Below are 19,100 nucleotides of genomic sequence, written 5' to 3' on the forward strand. Positions count from 1 at the left end.
CTGACTATCCATTCTCTCCGCCTTTGCAAAAGACTCCAAGGTCTTGATTCGATCGGAGCCTAATTTCGTTTCTTGTATCAGGGCAATTTCAGGTTTCAAATTCCTCACTGCAACAATGATGGATCTTCTTTTCTCTGCTCTTCCCATACCCCTGACATTCCAAGAGACCCACCTCCTCTGCATCCTGCTAACTCAGGCTGATGAGGCGAAGCTCTTCTTCTAGGCCTTTTATTGCTTGTGCATCTGTCCCTTTGAAATGCAAACCTAACACCTTGCCCAGCATCCAAGCTTTCTGAGCTCTAGTGAAATGTCTTTTGGATCCTGCATACTTTGAGCTTGGAGGTAGCGACGATGAGCCTGGTGAATCGCTGACGCTTGGGGATGGCACACTTGGCACCGCTTGAAGGTTCAGATTGCAAACCGGTTGGCTTGAGTGAGTATTTGGCTGCCCTACGGCAGAGGGGGCAAGAGGAGCTTTAGGGGGAGGGTAACCAGCAGCTTTGGGTAGTTTCCTTGGGCGTCCTCTACCCCTTTTTGCAGGACCATGTGATTCGTGGACCCCAAGACTGGCAGGCCCATTTGTCATGGGTTTTTTTGTTGCAATAGAGTCCCGGCCCATAGTTTGTGAAGCAGGTTCGTTTGTTTCATTTGGTTCATATTGAACCGAATCAATGACAATGTTTTCCAAGTCCCCCACCAAACTCTGACATGGTGGCAGGGCTTTTTGGGCGCCGAAGTGACTAGCCAAGGTCAATATGGTTTCCTGAGTTGACCTCTTGAACCAATCCCACAACAGACTCCAGTCATAGCTTACTGCCGGCACATAGTCTGATACCCTACCCCCCATGATTGCCACTTTGATGTACTTGTCAAACCCACAGCTAATAAGAATTGGCAACGGGTTGCACTGCCATACCCCTTCCCCAGACAATCCTAAGGAAAATTTGAATTTGTTTCCTATTGTAGTAGCATCAGTCTGTACCCCAAAAGGTGAAATTTGTAATCTCCTTAAAGATACATCTTGACCCAAAGTCCCAGTTTCATTAACTTCCCCAAATTGACCTTCGCCGGAGTCAACCATCCCGGTAGTTGTATCCCCCAAAAACAACCCCGCCGAGTTTAGCTCTCCTCCGTCGATATCTTCCAGTGAGGATTCGCTAACCACTGTATCCTTTGTTGACAGTTCTTCATCTGCCTTAGATCTGGAGGTAGTCCCGGATTCCTCTTGATAGTAAAATACAGAGTCTACAGCCGTCTTGCTCTGGTCTTCCTGAATTGAGATAGACATCCATATTTCGTCAAACTTGACCTGTATATTGGTTGTCTGAATTGTTGGGGTAGAGGAAGATATTAAAACCCTCGCAACGTCATAGCGTCTGTGGAGCCTTGTATCCTCATCGACAGTTATGTACGTACCCATCGCACTTACTATCGTAGAGAAAAAAGACTCGCTCCAAGCACCCAAAGGAACATTCCTCAGGGATACCCACACCAAATGCCTGGAAGGGACTTCCAAGGGAGATGCTATACGAAAGTGCTCAAACTTCTCGCCCAATTGCCTTCCATGCCCTGCCATGAAGGATAACAGAGCCTCTTTGTTATCAAAAGCAAGGGCAACCTCCGTTGCCCCCCACGCTTTAACCGTGACGTTGTATATCCCATGTGAATCCAAAAAGGATTGTAGCAATTTCAGATTCATTTCTCCCCTCACCAACGCTATGAGGATGTTTCCAGTTCTAGTTATATCTTCCTCCTTTAGGCGATAGCAGCATGCATATTCAGGTACCCTTGCTTTTGACTGAATGCCCTTCCGAGATATGTTATCTTTATGGGCCACTTGATGAGTTTTTTCAGCTCCCTTACGAGTTTTTCCTTGTAAATTCCCTACTGGCTTTGAACGTTCTTGGTCTTGAAAGAAGGGAAATCTGGCCTTGGCCACTGATATCTTCGCTCCACAAAGGAATTTGCCATTCAGTTGATTAATAGCCCTATTTGTTTCTTCCATATTCGAGAATCTGATGAAACCAAACTTGAATTGGCGGTACCTACGCCTTGTCCTCTGTACGAAGAGTCCTGCGATATTACCCCACCTTTGTAGTTGCTCTTTCAACTGCTGATACGACACAGTCTCACTAAGTCCATCGATGAACAAAGTGGGTGCCTTTTCCTGAGTTTTGCGAGTCCACTGGTTTACCTTCCTAACACCTCCGTCGTAGCTCCTTTGCTTATCATCTCTGTAGCTTCTACCTTTCGATGGTTCTGCCTCCATATTTTCTCTCCATGCTTCTCTGCCACCATCCAGCACCTCCTTACCTTTCCATACATGCCTCTGGTTTCCTCTATTCCCTAGAGAGAAGTTGGAGTCTCTCTCTCTAAAACCCATGAGTTAAATATGCTACATAAGAGAGTGTTGAAGAGTGTTCACATTTCTGTGCTTAGTTTGTTGTCTTGCATTTTAAGTTAAGAAAATAAAACAAATTATTGTGTGCTTAGTTTGTTGTCTTTCATTTTAAGTTAAGAAAATAAAATAAATTATTGTCTATATTTTAAAAACAAAATTTAAATTGTTAAGTGTTTAAATTTAAATCGATAATTGTAATTTTATGTAATCATAAAAACAAAAATATAAAATTAAATAAAAATATGAAATAAAAAAGTGGTGGGGTAAAAGTTGAATGAGTGTTGAATTGAAGAGAGAAAATGATGTGGAGTGTTGGGAAGAGAAAAAGTGGTGTTGAGAGTGTTGAAACATTGTAAATGGTTTTAGAGTAATGTCTCATAGAATTGTTGGTCAAAGGACAAAAAAATATAATATTATTATATTGTTAAAATTAAAAGTACTTCATCCGTTCCTATTTATCTGTCCAAGAAGAGAAGATTCACACAAATTAAGGAAATCAATTAATTGTGTTGATTTTCATAAAAGTATTATTTGTTTTTCTATATCACCCTTTAAAATGTATTTTATCTTTCTTCATTTATTGTTTATGTAAGGGCATTTCTTGGAAAAACATCAATTAATGCTCTCTTGAAACTCTAAGTGGACAGTTATATAGGAACAAAAAAATTTCTTCAATGTGGACAGTTAATAAGGAACGGGGGGAGTATTGAGTATAATGTTGATTGTGGGGTCCATTAAACATGCTCTTATTAGTATCTCACAATTTTACGTTGCTTTTGGGGCTTTGCGATTCAGATCCCACGTGGAATCTTATTGGAGTAGGATTGTCCAGGATCTCGATCTTTGGAGGCTGAATCTAGGATCTTGATCTGATGCCAACTAGTGTTTTGAACAAAAGACTCACTTGAGCTACACGATATCCGCAACCGCTTCTTATCATCTTCTCCCTTGATTTTCGCACGTCCTCTGTCACAATCCGTCACACATGATTATTTGCGTCTATTATCTTGAACACTCAATCTATATGTATTAAATTCAAGAACTTTCAATGAGTTTTGTCTTCTAAACTTGATGATTTTTTATTATTATTATTATTATTATTATTATTATTATTATTATTATTATTATTATGCCCTTATTTCTCGTGGTATAACACCACCACAAATGTAGAACTCAAGTACATTATAAAATTCTAGTTTTTCACGTGAATCAGATTAATTTCATCATCTATGTGTATTTTGTATGTGTTTATTTTATTAAGTACATATTTACATTTTTAGTAGGATCTTATGATCCGATCCCATCTTCTGATCTACAATCTTTTAGCCCTCCTTTCAATCCTAAATAGAATCTCGATCTTGACAAACTCGATAACACAAGTATTTTTATGGGATATAATGTAAAATGTACAGTGCTAAAATATTTTGTTTTGATTCTAATAAATCCACTGAATTTAAAATGATGGAATTTTATCGAATTAAATGTTGGATTACTATCTTAATTTTCTATTTTAGTTGTATGGATTGTATAAATCAATTAATTAGAATATGTTATTCCTATGTTCTTAGTTGTCAACATTTCAGCTAAGATGTTTTGTTTGTGGGACATGATGCTGGAGCATCTGGTGCAACATATGTCTCTGCCTAGCTGTCGTGTGTTGCACGTGTTTTCTAGAAGCTTTGGATTGATTGACGTGATCAACAAGCTAGGGTTATTGAAGAAGTTTTCCGCATATATATCTGAAAATATATAAGTGTAATCAAATCTGCTGAATAAGATTTGATTTAGTTTAAATTGTAGAAGATTATATTTTTTTGTGTTCAAATCTTATTTGATAAGATTTGTTAATGGTTTAAAAGATTTGTTCTAGATTTTGTATGAAGTGATTGTTTTATTATGTGAACAAAATATAGTTTGTGGAGAAAATATGTTTGAGATCAAATCTTTAACAACAAGATTTGGTCCATATTTAAGCTTATGGACTCTGTTGCTGTTCAGCCCACTAAAGACCTAAGCCTGCTAAAGAACTGCTATTTAAGGAAGACAAAAACCCTAGCAGCAAAATGAGTGTTGATCATAGGATTATTGTATTTTAGGGTTGTGTTTGTGAGTCCTTATTTGTGTTATCTTGTACACCACACTACTGCCTCCATTGATCATCTTAAGGCATAGAGTTGATTTGTTTTTAGTTGAGTTGTAATCTCTTCAATCTCATATTGTTATTGTAATGGTTCAATCACTGTGGTAGTGATTATGAGAAAGTGAGAAGGGTCTCATACTTAGGGAGATGGCTAAGTATAAAACACTGGGTAGTATTAGTTAGGAAGGCATTGAACAAGGTTTATTTAACTAAGACCGGGTGTACAAATACTATTAATAGTGAATTTTCTTTCTCGGGTGAAAGCCCGACCCCCGAATGTAGATGACGTTGCAGCGAACTAGGTTACCAATTCTCCATGTTCTTCTTTATCGTATTTACTATGTTGATCGTGGTGGCTTATCTCCTGTACGTTATACACGTTGTCTTGGACATTGGGTTTAACATATATCCTGCGTATGGATGTCAAAATTACCCACACTCACGGATACCTGCGCATTTATTTAATGGATATTTTCATTATCCATTTATTAATCAGGTGGGTACGGATATTGATGTATCTCTACTCATGGATACCCACCTAACATATAAAATATTAAAATATCATATATATATATATATATGATGTATCTTATGAGAATGATGTTTTTATGTGAGAAAATGAGAATAAATCACGACTGCTAAATCTAATTATGAATGACCCATATTAAAAGATTTAAATAGTCATGTGATAGTCACGTGACCACCTAAAAATGTCATGTGACTTTTTAAAAAAGTCACATGACTTAATGTTTTAATATGGACCGTTCATGATTAGATCTAATGGTTGGTGATTTATTCTCATGTTCTCATATAACAACACATTTCTCATAAGATACACATTTCACATTCTTGTGTGTGCAAATTAAACGAAAAAAAACAAAAAAACAATTGTGCATTCCACAGGTTAATGGAAAAAACTAGGGTGGACCAGTGACTTGGGTAGTGTAAGTTACACTACCTTTTAAAATCAATTTCTGGCCACAATTAAATATGGAAAAAATAATTCTAAAGTCTAACTATTTTGGGTGGCTGAAAATTAACATGGTAAGTTACCATTTTATCCTGTCAAATAAATAAAGTTTTATTTATATCTCTCCTCCATAATACCATTATATCCCTACCCCATATTACCATTATATCCCCTTGTGTTTAGCCTCTCTCCTAACATTACCATTATACCCCTCCTCCTTTACCATTAAATTAACATGTTATTGTCAAGTTATGAAACATGAAAACAAAAGTTATTTTAGTACAGGGAATGGAGCATGAACACTTAGCATTCTTTGAGGAAAATGAAATGCTCCAAGCCAAAACTGGTCTTCATAAAATTAACCAGGACACAGAGAACTAGCAGGTTCTCTGCATAGAGGAGGCCATCCCTGTCTTCAGAACACACGTCCAATAAAAATGAGAACAAAAACAAGAAACTCAACTTTCTAGCAAATATAGAGTCAAAAGGTTACACACAACATGCTTCACCAGCAATGTTAGAGTCAACATGCTTCTGAAGAAGTCACAGTTCTTCCCCAAAGGCAATGCAAGTTTAATAATTAGAATCAATAGAATTTGGTAAGATGAAGTTACGAAGTAAACTAGGAAACTCATAAAGCCCTACTGAGTTGGCTGTTCCTTCAAGCAAAATTTGGTTGTTGACCTGAGATTTAGTTGGGTGAAATTCAATATAGATAAATTATCTCTAGCAAATCTACTAACACTAACAAGATTTTTTGTAATAGTAGAGACATGAAGAAAATCATCGAGGGATATTTTAGTATTAGAAAGAAGAGGAGAAGAAAATGAATCTAGAAACAATTGGCAGACCTTGTCCACTGCCCACATAAACTTGCTCCTGACCAGCCATAGTAATAGACCTGAGGATCATTAGTAACATGATCACTAACATTTATAGATGACGGCCCAGATTGAGATCCATTATTCTGTAATAGATTTTCCTGAGGAGGTGCATTCTGCGATAACCAATGATACAAATTGCTGAACACTAACAAGATTTTTTGTAATAGTAAAGACATTAAGAAAATCATTGAGGGATATTTTAGTATTAGAAAGAAGAGGAGAAGAAAATTAAGTAAAGCCTCTAGAAAGAATTGGCAGACCTTGTCCACTGCCCACATAAACTTGCTCCTGACCAGCCATAGTAATAGGCTCCATGAGCTGCTGAGGATCATTGGTAACATGATTTGGCAACAAAGGCCAAAAGCCTACTATCATTGGTAACATTTATAGATTGATTAGCTTCAGCAGGAAGCTACTAGAATAACTAACTATTGAGAAAAGCATAACTGAATAACATGTGCTAGCTAATTATAACAGAAAGCTAAAAGCCAACTATCTTAACAGCATATGCCAATTAAGCATAACAGAAAGTATAACTGAAGACTAAACAGAAATAACCACAACAACTGATCAACGAATCATACATCTAACAAATTATAAAAGATGAAAATTCAAATTCAAAATATAATTGAAAAAGACAGGATGTTCATCATGAATATTCAAAATAACCAAGTTTAGCTGGAAAGCACCTCACATGGCTTTACTCTTAAGCAGACCTCTAGCAATCATCTCATGAAGAAGTTTCTGTGCTTTATCATTCTCATTTTTTCTAAAGAGAGCCCGAATAATTGTTTCATAAGTTACAGCATCAGAAACACAGCCATTGTCTTCCATTTTTGATTGCAAGGCCAGTGCTTCATCAGACAAGCCCTCTCTACAAAGCCCTTTAATCATTACACTATATGTCGCAACATCTAGATGATAGCCTTTAATCAAAAGATCCTGAAAAACATCTTGTGCATCCTTTAGTCTTCCACTTGTGCACAGTCCATCAATAATTATATTGTATGTGTACATATTTGGTTGAACGCCCTTGTCTTTAACTCTCTCAAGTAATGCAATTGCCTTGTCAACATGATGATTCTTGCATAGAGTATCTAATAAAGAATTGTAAGTGATTACATTGGCTTGTTGACCTCTGTCGTGCATTTTACCAACAAGCTCCCAAGCACAAGATATTCTCCCTACTTTGCACAGACCATCAATAAGGCAGTTGTAAGTTACTGTATCAGGAATCAGATTTTTGGAATGCATTTCCTCAAAGAGATCCAGAGCGTCATGCACCATTCTAATCTTACAGCATCCATTAATCATGATATTGTAGCTGCAAACATCAGGAGCGACTCCCCTCTGAGTCATAGAGTTGAATTCATCTTTAGCCTGGTTCACTTTTTTAACTAGGCAATACCCATCCATGATAGAATTGTAAGTGAAAATATCAGGCTTTACACCTTCTTTCATCATCACAGCTAACACATTTTTAGCTTCTTTCACCTTTCCTTCCTTACATAACCCATCAACCAGAATATTAAAAGTATTAACAATTGGGTTGATGTTTTTCAACACCATTTCATTTAGCAAACCAACTGCTTCTTTCAATTGACCCACAATGCAAAAGCCATAAATTAGAGCATTGAAAGTGACAACAGTAGGAGAAATTCTCTTGAGTACCATTTCCGAATATAAATCGCAGGCATCACTTACAAGTTTATCTTTGCAGAGGCTATCAATGATTGTGCTGTACATGACCACATCAGGCTGAACTAATTTCCCTTCAATCTGTCTCAGCAATCGCAGGGCAGCTCTTGTTTCACCCATTTTACACAACCCATTGATCAAGGTCCCATAACTGACTTGGTTCAATTGAATTCCTTGCGCTAGCAGGTCGTCATGAAAGTGCAGTGCTTTCTTAACCTCACCTTTAAGACAGAGACCTTTAATGAGGGTATTGAAGGTGATTGTATTTGGCTTATAACCCCTCTTGAGAATCTTGGCCAAAACAGAAAAGGCAAAAGAGATTTGACCTAGGTGGCAGTAACAGTTGATTAAGATGTTGAGAGTAAAGATGTCAGGCATGATTCCCCTAAATTCCATTTGGTGAGAAAGGGATATGGCGGTGGAGTAATGCTTCGCCTTCATGAGGGATGTTAGAACCTTACCAAATTCGATGATTGATGGAGTATGACGCATTTGGAGCAAGCGATGGAATAAAGACACAGCATCATCAGGATTGTGTGTGGAAAGGGGCAAAGCGTGAGTGTGAGAGTGAAGGGATGAAAATGAAAGAAGAAAAGTGGGATTCGGAAGAAACCACCTTAACCTTGAAATTGACATTGCGCACAAATGGATAGAGAACGGTGGTTCCAAATTAAGCGGTGGTGGTGCTGCGGCGGCGGCGGCGGCTTGATTCAGTGCTCCTGCGTTTTGAATAATTTCTCAATTTTTAACTAAATTCCAATTTTGCAGTAGTTTGTTTTTAAGATGCTAAAAGAAAAAGATGACATGTCTTTGCTGTATACTAGGAATTAACCTGGGTGAAGGCTAGGGTGAACCAGTGACTTGGGTTTCAAAATCAATTTCTGGCCACAATTAAATATGGAAAAAATAATTCTAAAGTCTAACTATTTTGGGTGGCTGAAAATTAACATGGTAAGTTACCATTTTATCCTGTCAAATAAATAAAGTTTTATTTATATCTCTCCTCCATAATACCATTATATCCCTACCCCATATTACCTAACATTACCATTATACCCCTCCTCCTTTACCCTCTCTTCCCATCCTCTCTTCCATAGCCGTCGAACTCACCACCTCCGTTTCTTCTCCAAACTACCGTCGAACTCACCACTCCTCTCCTCTGTTCAAAATCGCATCACCATCCTCTTCCCAACTCCATAACCACATCACTTTCCTCAACCAATTCCAGAATCGTTCCTTCGAACTCCACCGCACCACCACGTCCTCCTCATTTTTAATCCTGTTGCTAATAGTTCCATTGTCCTCTCTCTCTCGAACTTCCGGCGTGTAGGACCACCACTGCACGATCGCTGGTGTAGATCTGAGGCGGTTCTGGCGCTGCTCCGACGCGGTCCTGATGTTGCTTCGAGGCTGCTCCGTCACGACACGAAGAGGCTGAAGCAGCGAGGTGAATGGGACGCCCCCTGAGGCAGTTTGGAGTCTTCAACTCTGGAAAATTGAAAATTTAATCAATCTGGTTGGGTCTAAGTAGATATGTGTATTAAGGATTACCACCCAGGTTGAGGAGTATCATTTTTATGGTGACAAATTTTTTTAAGGCATTCTATTCATTGCTGATTACATCATTAAACTAATCATTGCTCTTAAATTAGCATTCTTCCCATCAACATTGGTCTAAAACACGGTGTTGAAGTTGAATGGTTATTTGATTTTTGCTTTGTGCTCAGAGAAAATGGTTTGTGTCTTTGTTTTCAAACACGTGTAGTTAGAGGAATACGTGCTCAAAATTATTTATTACTATTTTGTCTTTAAATTAATTTATGCCTATCTAAGGAAAATCATATTTGTATATGAGCCGATGAGTTCAATTGATTCACAACTTATCTTGCTTTTATTTTTGCAGTTCAGGAGGGTTGCTAATATCTACTTTCTTACAATCTCAGTCTTGTCTACCACACCCATCAGGTAGCTTTTCCAGTTAGTTTGTTGTTATCAGAAAGAACCACTTTATTAAGGCATTTTATTTTACACTTGGGCTTTCTTGATGCCGGTACAGTCTGCATCAAGGGTTTTATCATATATGTGCTTCATTTTTTATTTTTTATTTTTGTTTCTAAATATTTACTTGAGTACTCTGGCTCCTTAATTATTAATTCAGCTAAAGTTATACTAAATGAAATATTTTCTATAAGAAGCCTTGCTTGATGTCATGTAAATATTGAACTTTTAGCAACTATTAAGCTTGAATTTATTTTTATCATACTTTGCACTTTGAGTTTATCATACTGTAGTTTTGAATTGTGGAATTGCGGACATATGCTGTTGGAAATGGCCTCACTTGCAGTCGTGATGCCATTACGGGCACTTGAAAGGCCTCTACGTTGTGGCCGCAATTGCGGTTGCAGACCACAAATTAAAATCTCCCTTGTATGATTTGTTACTTTATCCTGTTTTTCATGGACTTGCTTTATGCATTTCTTCCTTGCTTTAATTATTGTGACGATGACAATCAGTGATATGTAACAGATATGCTGGTCACCATTCATATAAATTTTTTCAACAGTTTTTTTAATAATTTTATACCAAGCATAAGTCTAATTACTGAATCAAGAAGTGAATGTCTGATTAGTATTTACATATTTTCTGATGTTGTAGCCCTGTCTCTCCAATAACTAATGTGCTTCCTCTATCTCTGATGCTTCTCCTCTCTCTTATTAAGGAAGCTTTTGAGGACTGGGTGAGAACGCTATTTATTATCCTTGCATGTTCCTTTTTTTCCCTAATGTTTCCCATAAATCTTAGGGAGCCTTAGATTCAAGTTTTGTCTTTCCATTGGTTTTTCTTCGGAAATTCCAAACGAGTATCTTATAGGAGAATATTGATAGTTATAAAGTAGAAATAAACATTTTATTACGTTTACTTTAAAGTTTGTAAAAGATTAAACCTTTTCCTTAACAGATGCAGAGGGAGTGGCTTTGCTAGTTTGGAAAAGACTTGGGATTACTTTACTCCAGAGAAGGCATCTGAGTTCAAAGGTTTAGTTTTTTATTGATCGATTCTCAGCTCGTCAATGTTCTTTTTTAAGTGTGCTGTGATTTCACATCGTGCATTTATTTTTTATTCAAGTTTTAGCATTCTTGATTGCTCATCTATTTGAGCAGTTTAGTACAAGGTTCCCTTTAAATCAGTCCCTAGCATGAATCGTTCGTTCATTACTATGGACTACCTATAGATTTGATTGGTTCTGCTTCCCAAGTAATTTGTGTGGGATCTAGTTTGTGTATAGGTGTACCAGTATTGTCAATTTGCTAGATTATTAGCCCTTTATGTTTAAAATATTATCATACTGTCAACTGTAATTATTATGATTGCTGATTATTAGGTGATGATTAGGATGTAGTTAGCTACGGATTTGCTCCTAATAATCTCTTTAATTGATAACCATCACAATATAAAAAAGAGAACAGTGTGCGGCTTAGAGAAACAGTTTCTCTCAAATTGTCTTAGTAGGAGAATGGGGCTAGTTTTATTTGCGTACTACATTGGATTTATTGACATCATTATGACTACTACTATTGTTGTCCTGAATTGTGATTGTGAATATGTTTCGGATTTGTGTAAATTGCAGTGCTATTTTTGTAAATAAGAAGTACTTTTATTTACATCTTGAATCATCAGAGGAGGGCTCAGCACAGTTTGACCCCAGAAACAGATTCTTGGTACTGCAGATTTCTTTATTGAGATGAATAGCCATCTCCTTTCTCTCATTTCCTGTTGACTTATTGTCTGTTGGTTCTGCTTAGCCATCTCCTCATATCTGCACTAATATGGAGGCCCTTTGGCCCTTCTAAATGAATTGAATGCTATCGATTGGCTCCGCAGGGAAGTGGGTTGTGTGGGAGTGTGTGTGTGTCACATCTTTAGAGAAGCTAATGTGGAGGCCGATGAGCTAGCAAAGTCGGGATGTGACAGAATTGAGCCGCTTTGGGAGAAAGTGCTTTGATCCTTTATCTATTTATCTGTTCTACAGAGTTAGCTGGTTTTTTGGGTTATGTCCCTCTCTTTTAGTCTTGAATTGGTTGTGGAAAACTATGCACTGATATATGGCATCAGCAAATGCGATTTACTTGACTCAGATGCTGATGATCTTGCTGGAGTGATTGTGGAGTCTTGGAGGTCCTTGCTTTTTGCAAAGTTGTAGGCTCAACTTTTTGTAGCCCTGTGTTCTGTGTCCTTTTATTTATGCTATTTTCTGCTTTTGTATCCTAGTTAGTTCTTTTCCTTTTTGGTGTTCCTTTTGCATTGAAAGTCATTCTTTGCGTGGCTTTCCTTGGCAGGTCTGTAACTCCTCATGAGGTTTTTGTCTCATGGATTATATCTACTAATAAAGTATTCTGTTTTCAAAAAAAAAAAAAAAAATCTGCACTAATATCTCCTAGCACCAATATCTCCTTTGAAATTTTGGTTCCTGGAGGTGGCTCTACTGTTTATCTTTCATTTCTGATGTCTAAGTGCATTTTTTGTCATTCTTCTATGATCAATCTAAATCAAACATCAATTCTGAAGAGAAGTTTTTATAAGCAGCTTCTGGCTGTCAGAATTGATTCTGAGGAAAAATATGTTATAAGTTGTAATTTTTCTGTGAGCTATTTTTTAGCAGTGTTCTTTTAGTGAATTCCCAGTTGAGTGGGAACACGGTAATATTCCCTATTATGCTGATAAAAAAAGAAGAAGTTATGAGTTGGGGAATCGATTAACTTTTATTTCTCTATGAGGTGGCTCCTACCTGTGCTGCCCAGAATGAGGATATGCTTAGCTAAGAATTAAAATTGAATGTATCCCTAATATGGTAGTTATTCTTTAGTTTGAGAGAAGTTGATTTTGATTCTTTCACTATGATTAATTCTATAATGCATACTCGAGAATGCCAATGTGCAATTAATTCATAGGTCTATTGGAATTCACTGAATTACAGGAGATTTGTAAACATCTGTAGAATTCAAAACTAAATTTATTTTTTACATTTTACCAACCAATAAAAAGTGAACCTAGTACGAAATAACATGACCATAATTTTTTTTCATAACACAGTATCATTCTTATGATAATATCTTGACCAATCGAAATAAACGATACATATGTAGTAAGAAGATATAGCAAGATGAATCTGGCAATGTTTTTAATTGGAGATTGACCGTCCTAATTAATATTTCTAAGGATATCCACTTCCTAAACACTGAAATAATGCCATGTTTTCAAAAATCAACTAGCGGAAAGGGTAATATGCTTACCAAATACCAATCACAACATAACTGATAAAAACAGTGTATCAGCAAAGATAATTTACTCAATAAAACCACCACAATTCAAAATATGTAAGGTGAATGTTGAAATGGGAAAAAGAGGTAAGTGAAACTCTGAGCCGTTAAGTAATAAGTACTTATAAGAAAGTGAAATTTTAGAAAATGTATTATATGGGACAGGCCGGGTGACTCGAGGGTTAACCCGAACCCGACCCTATCTTAGTCGGGTTCGATGTTGGACAACCTTTTTTGTCCTTTTTGTATTACCGGGCCGGGTTGGACTCGACCTTAAATGCTTGGGCCGAGACAGGTTAGCGGGTAGGGCCGGGTCTTGTACACCCCTAGATTGGATGGTCTTTGAGGATTCAACTTTCCACAATCAAGATGCATATAAATGGGGAAGAGAATTGCTTACAGATCAGATCATGGGAGCAATAGGCTTAGGAGTAGTACAATATGTATCAATATGTTGTATTTGTAGAAACACATTAAGTGTGATATTTATTTGCAGTTTTGTCAACTTTGTAATTTCAGTTAAATTGTAAGCTACTCCAGATTTGAGTTATTGTGTACTATTTTTGTGACAATATCTTATATAATAAAAGTTATGATTCATTTATAGATATTCTACTTTTTTAGTGTATTTGATATTGCACAACTTAGAGTAAGGAAGAATACATGTTTGAGCATCCCGAAATCGCTTTTATGTATTGTTATTCCTTTTTTATTTAATTTTGGTTGGGTAACTCAAATTTTAATCTAATTACCTTTGACAAAAACAAAATGAAAGGAAGCCATAGAAGCTTCCAGGTGTAGGTTCTCGTCCATAGTATCAATTCTATGCTCAACACCACCAATCCAAAGATGTTGTAAATCTTGTTCCATTCCTGACACAAGTGGCACTACAAGAGGAGTGATTTCTGGAAAGTTTGGGGAATTTCTGGGCACATTTACATGATTTATAGGTTCCCCTTCAACCTGTTTTTCATCTTCTTCCTCAAAATCTTCACGGAAACTTCACTAATTCACCTTAAATCTATCCCTTTCCCCCATGGAAGCCATCACCATCCTCAAACATCACCAATCTGTCCCTCTATGAATCCTACTTAAAATCTAACCAAACCTCTCCAAAAACTGTAGAATCATGTTTCTGGAAGCCCAAGGAGTAATTCTGGAACTTTTGGCATGATTCTGAGTTGAATTGGACCAAATCTGGGTTCACTTGTCATCGTGTTCTTCATGTTCAAATCTGTCCTTCTTCGAAACTTCCCTAAAACTCGACAAAATCTCACCAAAACCTACAGATTCATGTTTCTGGAGACCCAGGGATGACATCTGTAAATTTTCACAAAGTTCCGGGGACGTTTCTGGGTTGCTGTTCTTCAGCTCCGGCAAGGGCTTAAAGATTTCGGCGAGCTGGCCGGTAAATCATCACCTTAAAACGTGTTTTTCTCCCTCGTCCGACCTCCGCTTGAGACGATTCCAAAGCCTACGTACTTCTGGAAGCGAGGGGAATCCAATCCTATGCCCAGCTCCGACCACCGGCGCACCTCCACCACCTCCGGTCATCTTCTCTGATGAGTCCTTCGCCGGAAAATTCATAGACAGCCCAGAAAATCTCCAGATCTTGAAATCTCGAGACATCTTAATTTTTAAAATGATCCTTAACCTAGGTAAATGATTCTTAGGATGACTAAGGTGATTTTTAATGCAACTAATTAATTTTAAGATGATTGGAGTTGTTCTAATGAATTGGTCCATATAATGATAAAAGTGATTCTAGGCACAAGTAATTGCTTCTTGAGATAATCCAACATATTCATATTATAAATATTTGATTTTTAAAATGATACTTAACCTAGGTAAGTGATTCTTAGGATGACTGAGGTGATTTTTCATGCCTCTAATTAATTTAAAGATTATTAAACTTATTCTTCATGTGTTTAATTGATCACTATAATGATTAAAGTGATTCTTAGCATAAGTAATTGCATCTTGAGATAATCTAACTTATCCATATTATAAATAATTGATTTTTAAAATGATCTTTAACCTAGGTAAGTGATTCTTATGATGACTAAGGTGATTTTTAATGCATCTAATTAATTTTAAGATGATTGGAGTTGTTTTAATGTGATGAATTGATCCTTATAATGATTAAAGTGATTCTTAGCACAAGTAATTGCTTATTGAAATAATCAAACTTATCCACATTATAAATAATTGATTTTTAAAATGATCCTTAACCCAGGTAAGTGATTCGTAGGATGACTGACGTGATTTTTCATGCCTCTAATTAATTTAAAGATGATTAAAGTTGTTCTTAAGGTGTTTAATTGATCCTGATGATGATTAAAGAGCTTCTTAGCATAAGTAATTGCTTCTTGAGATAATCTAACTTATCCATATTATAAATATCTCATTTTAAGATGATCCTTAACCTAGGTAAGTGATTCTTAGGATGACTAAGGTGATTTTTTAATGCCACTAATTAATTTTAAGATGATTGGAGTTGTTCTTAAGGTGATGAATTGATCCTTATAACGATTAAAGTGATTCTTGGCACAAGTAATTGATTCTTGAGATAATTTAACTTATCCATATTATAAATGTTTGATTTTTAAGATGATCATTAACCTAGGTAAGTGATTCTTAGGATGACTAAGGTGATTTTTCATGCCTCTAATTAATTTGAAGATGATTAAAGTTGTTCTAAGGTGATTAATTGATTCTTACGATAATTAAAGTGTTCTTAACATGGTTATTTGTCACGTATTATGATTTAAGATGATCCTTAACCTAGCTAGGTGATTGTTAACATGATTAAGATGATTCTTAATGCGAATAATTAACTTTAAAGATGGTTAAAGTTGTTCTTAAGGCGTTTAATTGATCCTTATGATGATTAAAGTGATTATTAGCACAAGTAATTTATTATTGAGATAATTTAACTTATCCATATTATAAATAATTGATTTTTAAGATGATCCTTAACCTATACAAGTGATTCTTAGGATGATCAAGGTGATTTTTAATGCCTCTAATTAATTTTAAGATGATTAAAGTTGTTCTTAAGGTGATTAATTGATTCTTATGACGATTAAAGTGTTCTTAACCTAGTTATTTGTCACATAATATGATTTAAGCTAACCATATTATAAATATTTGATTTTTCAGATAATCCTTAACCTAGGTAAGTGATTCTTAGCATGACTAAGGTGATTTCTAATGCCACTAATGAATTTTAAGATGATTAAAGTTGTTCTTAAGGTGATTAACTGATTCTTAAGATGATTAAAGTGTTCTTAACCTAATTATTTGTCACATAATATGATTTAAACTATCCATATTATAAATAATTGATTTTTAAAATGATCCTTAACCTAGGTAAATGATTCGTAGGATGACTGACGTGATTTTTCATGCCTCTAATTAATTTAAAGATGATTAAAGTTGTTCTTAGGGCTCGTTTGACACGCCGTATTAGGCATGATAGTATAAGCTTATACAATACATTATGAGTTTATCCATTGTTTGGTGATGACATTGTATTGTATCAGTTTATCCATCAAAGTCCCCTTATACGTTAAAATGACGTATTATTTAATCAATCATGTGAGTGATGGATAAGGCATGATAAGGTTGTGACGTATAAGTCACCAGCACCACTACCCTCCATCGCTGCCAACTTCACTACTAGAAAAATGATTTTTCACATCAGACTTTTTATAACGGTGAATGAAATACCTGATGTGAAAGATAATGCGGTGACAATATTGAAATTATAGTGAACTTTTATGAGAGTTTTTACATCAGTTGGGAATATGTCTGATGTGAAAAGTAATTAGTGAAGAGTTTTTACAACGGTTGATACAATAAGCGATGTGAAAGCTAAAGGCGGTGGTATTTTTGAGATTTTGATGAAGTACTTTTTACATCAGGTATAATACAACCGTTAGGAAAAGTCTATCTTTTCTTTAATTTTCACATCGGTCATGATTTAACCGTTGGGAAAAGTCCCTATTTATTCTTTAATTTTTACAGAAACCGTGAACCCAAACTCACAAACTCAGTCATTCACGAAAAAACCTAAGTTGCTCCTGCTCATCTTCATCTTGTTCATCTTCCATCAAAGCTCATCTTCCCTATTACTCACAAGCCTTCCCTTTCTCTTCCCCTTCCTACCACATTCTCCATCCGAAACTTCACTACCACAACACTCTCCTACGGACTTTCCCTCCACAAAGGAACCACCCCATCCCAATCCCTATCCCAACACAGGCGATGAGGATAATGTCAGAGATCCGGTTACTCCGTCTAAGAGCCGTGGCGGCGCTGGTGGTAGCGGACGACAACCGTCGCTGGATGAGGATCGGACATGGGATGGTGAGGAGCCTAGTCCCTGGAAGCATGTTGACGAGGCTGAGGTATGCGATGGGTTCTGATTTAGGGATTTAGGGTTCATTTCATGTATAGGTTCGTATTTGTGTTTATTCGATTGTTGAAGTGTGTGAATGTCATAGATATACTTGGGAATTTCTTTGAATCAATTCAGTAGAAAAGTGTTTGAGTTTTGAAACTACGAATCAATTTCTTGTAATTTTTGTTTTTATGAGCAGTGGTTGCTCTCCAGGACCTATACAGAACCTTGAACTACCCACCGGAGCTTCAAGGATGGAATGGTAGCGATCCTTGTGTGGAGTCTTGGACAGGAGTAGCATGTTCTGGGTCATCAGAGATACACCTGTAATGAAACAAACAACTCTGTAGTGTAGAGTAGACAAATTAGTATCCACATTATTAAGATGATTTTGCCACTAATTAATGAACCCCTTAATTGCATACTTTTTGTCTTTATGCATCAAAATTCAAGGATTGAACATCACTGGGTATCTCGGAGGCTTGCTTCACAATCTACAAAACTTGAAGCATCTGTAAGTAATTGTGTATATAGTTCAAGTTGTTCTGTTTCACTGTAAACATATGTGACTTACTTTTTTCCATATTCTTGTTTATTTAGGGATGTGAGTTCTAACAGCATAGTTGGTGAGATACCATATAGTTTGCTACCCAATGCCACACATCAGTGTGGAATTGGTGCACACATGGCTATTGTTCTGTGATTTCGTTCCTTCATCAGTATAAGCCTATTGTTCTCCTGATTTCGTTCCTTCATCAGTGAATTCTATTTGTTTCTGTGACTCTGTGTCTTCAGCAGTGAGTTTTTCTGATGAATCTTATTTATTGCAGAAACATGGCTTGCAATTATTTGAGCCAAAATGCCCCTCATTATTTACCAACCATGAAGAAACTGAGACATCTGTGAGTCATTTTCTTATTGATTTTAGTCCACTGGTTGCTTGTTTTGTCTTACTACCTTCAGTCCATAATTTTAGTTGTTTAAGGTTATGCATGTAGTTTAAGAAGTCTTTAGTTGATATCCTAATGATACAGCGGAAGTCGTACTAGGATTGCAAGCGCAAATCCTAAGGAAAAGGTTTCTGGAATCCACCAGAAAGGAAATTAGCAAGCGCTAAAACCCTAGAAAATACACTGGAATCCACCAGAGAAGAAGAGAAAACTCTTAAATTTTATTATCAATCAAAACTCAATAGGCTATGCCTTACAATTGCTTAAATAGGAAAAGAAAGAAAATCCTAACCAAAAAGAAATAAGATCTTGAAAGATCCTAATTGAAAATAAA

General features: G+C 36.3%; 1 protein-coding gene across 1 annotated transcript; it reads right to left on the reverse strand.

Moving 5' to 3' along the window:
• Positions 1 to 6,962: 6,962 nt before the first annotated feature.
• On the reverse strand, positions 6,963 to 9,689 carry LOC130738261 (pentatricopeptide repeat-containing protein At1g62670, mitochondrial-like). The gene has a single exon (XM_057590206.1). It carries the CDS (start codon positions 8,727 to 8,729, stop codon positions 7,086 to 7,088), a length of 1,644 nt encoding a protein of 547 aa, XP_057446189.1. The 5' UTR covers positions 8,730 to 9,689; the 3' UTR covers positions 6,963 to 7,085.
• Positions 9,690 to 19,100: the final 9,411 nt, after the last annotated feature.

This window comes from Lotus japonicus, chromosome 2, assembly GCF_012489685.1.
Source record: "Lotus japonicus ecotype B-129 chromosome 2, LjGifu_v1.2".
In the NCBI taxonomy this organism is placed as follows: Eukaryota; Viridiplantae; Streptophyta; class Magnoliopsida; order Fabales; family Fabaceae; genus Lotus; species Lotus japonicus.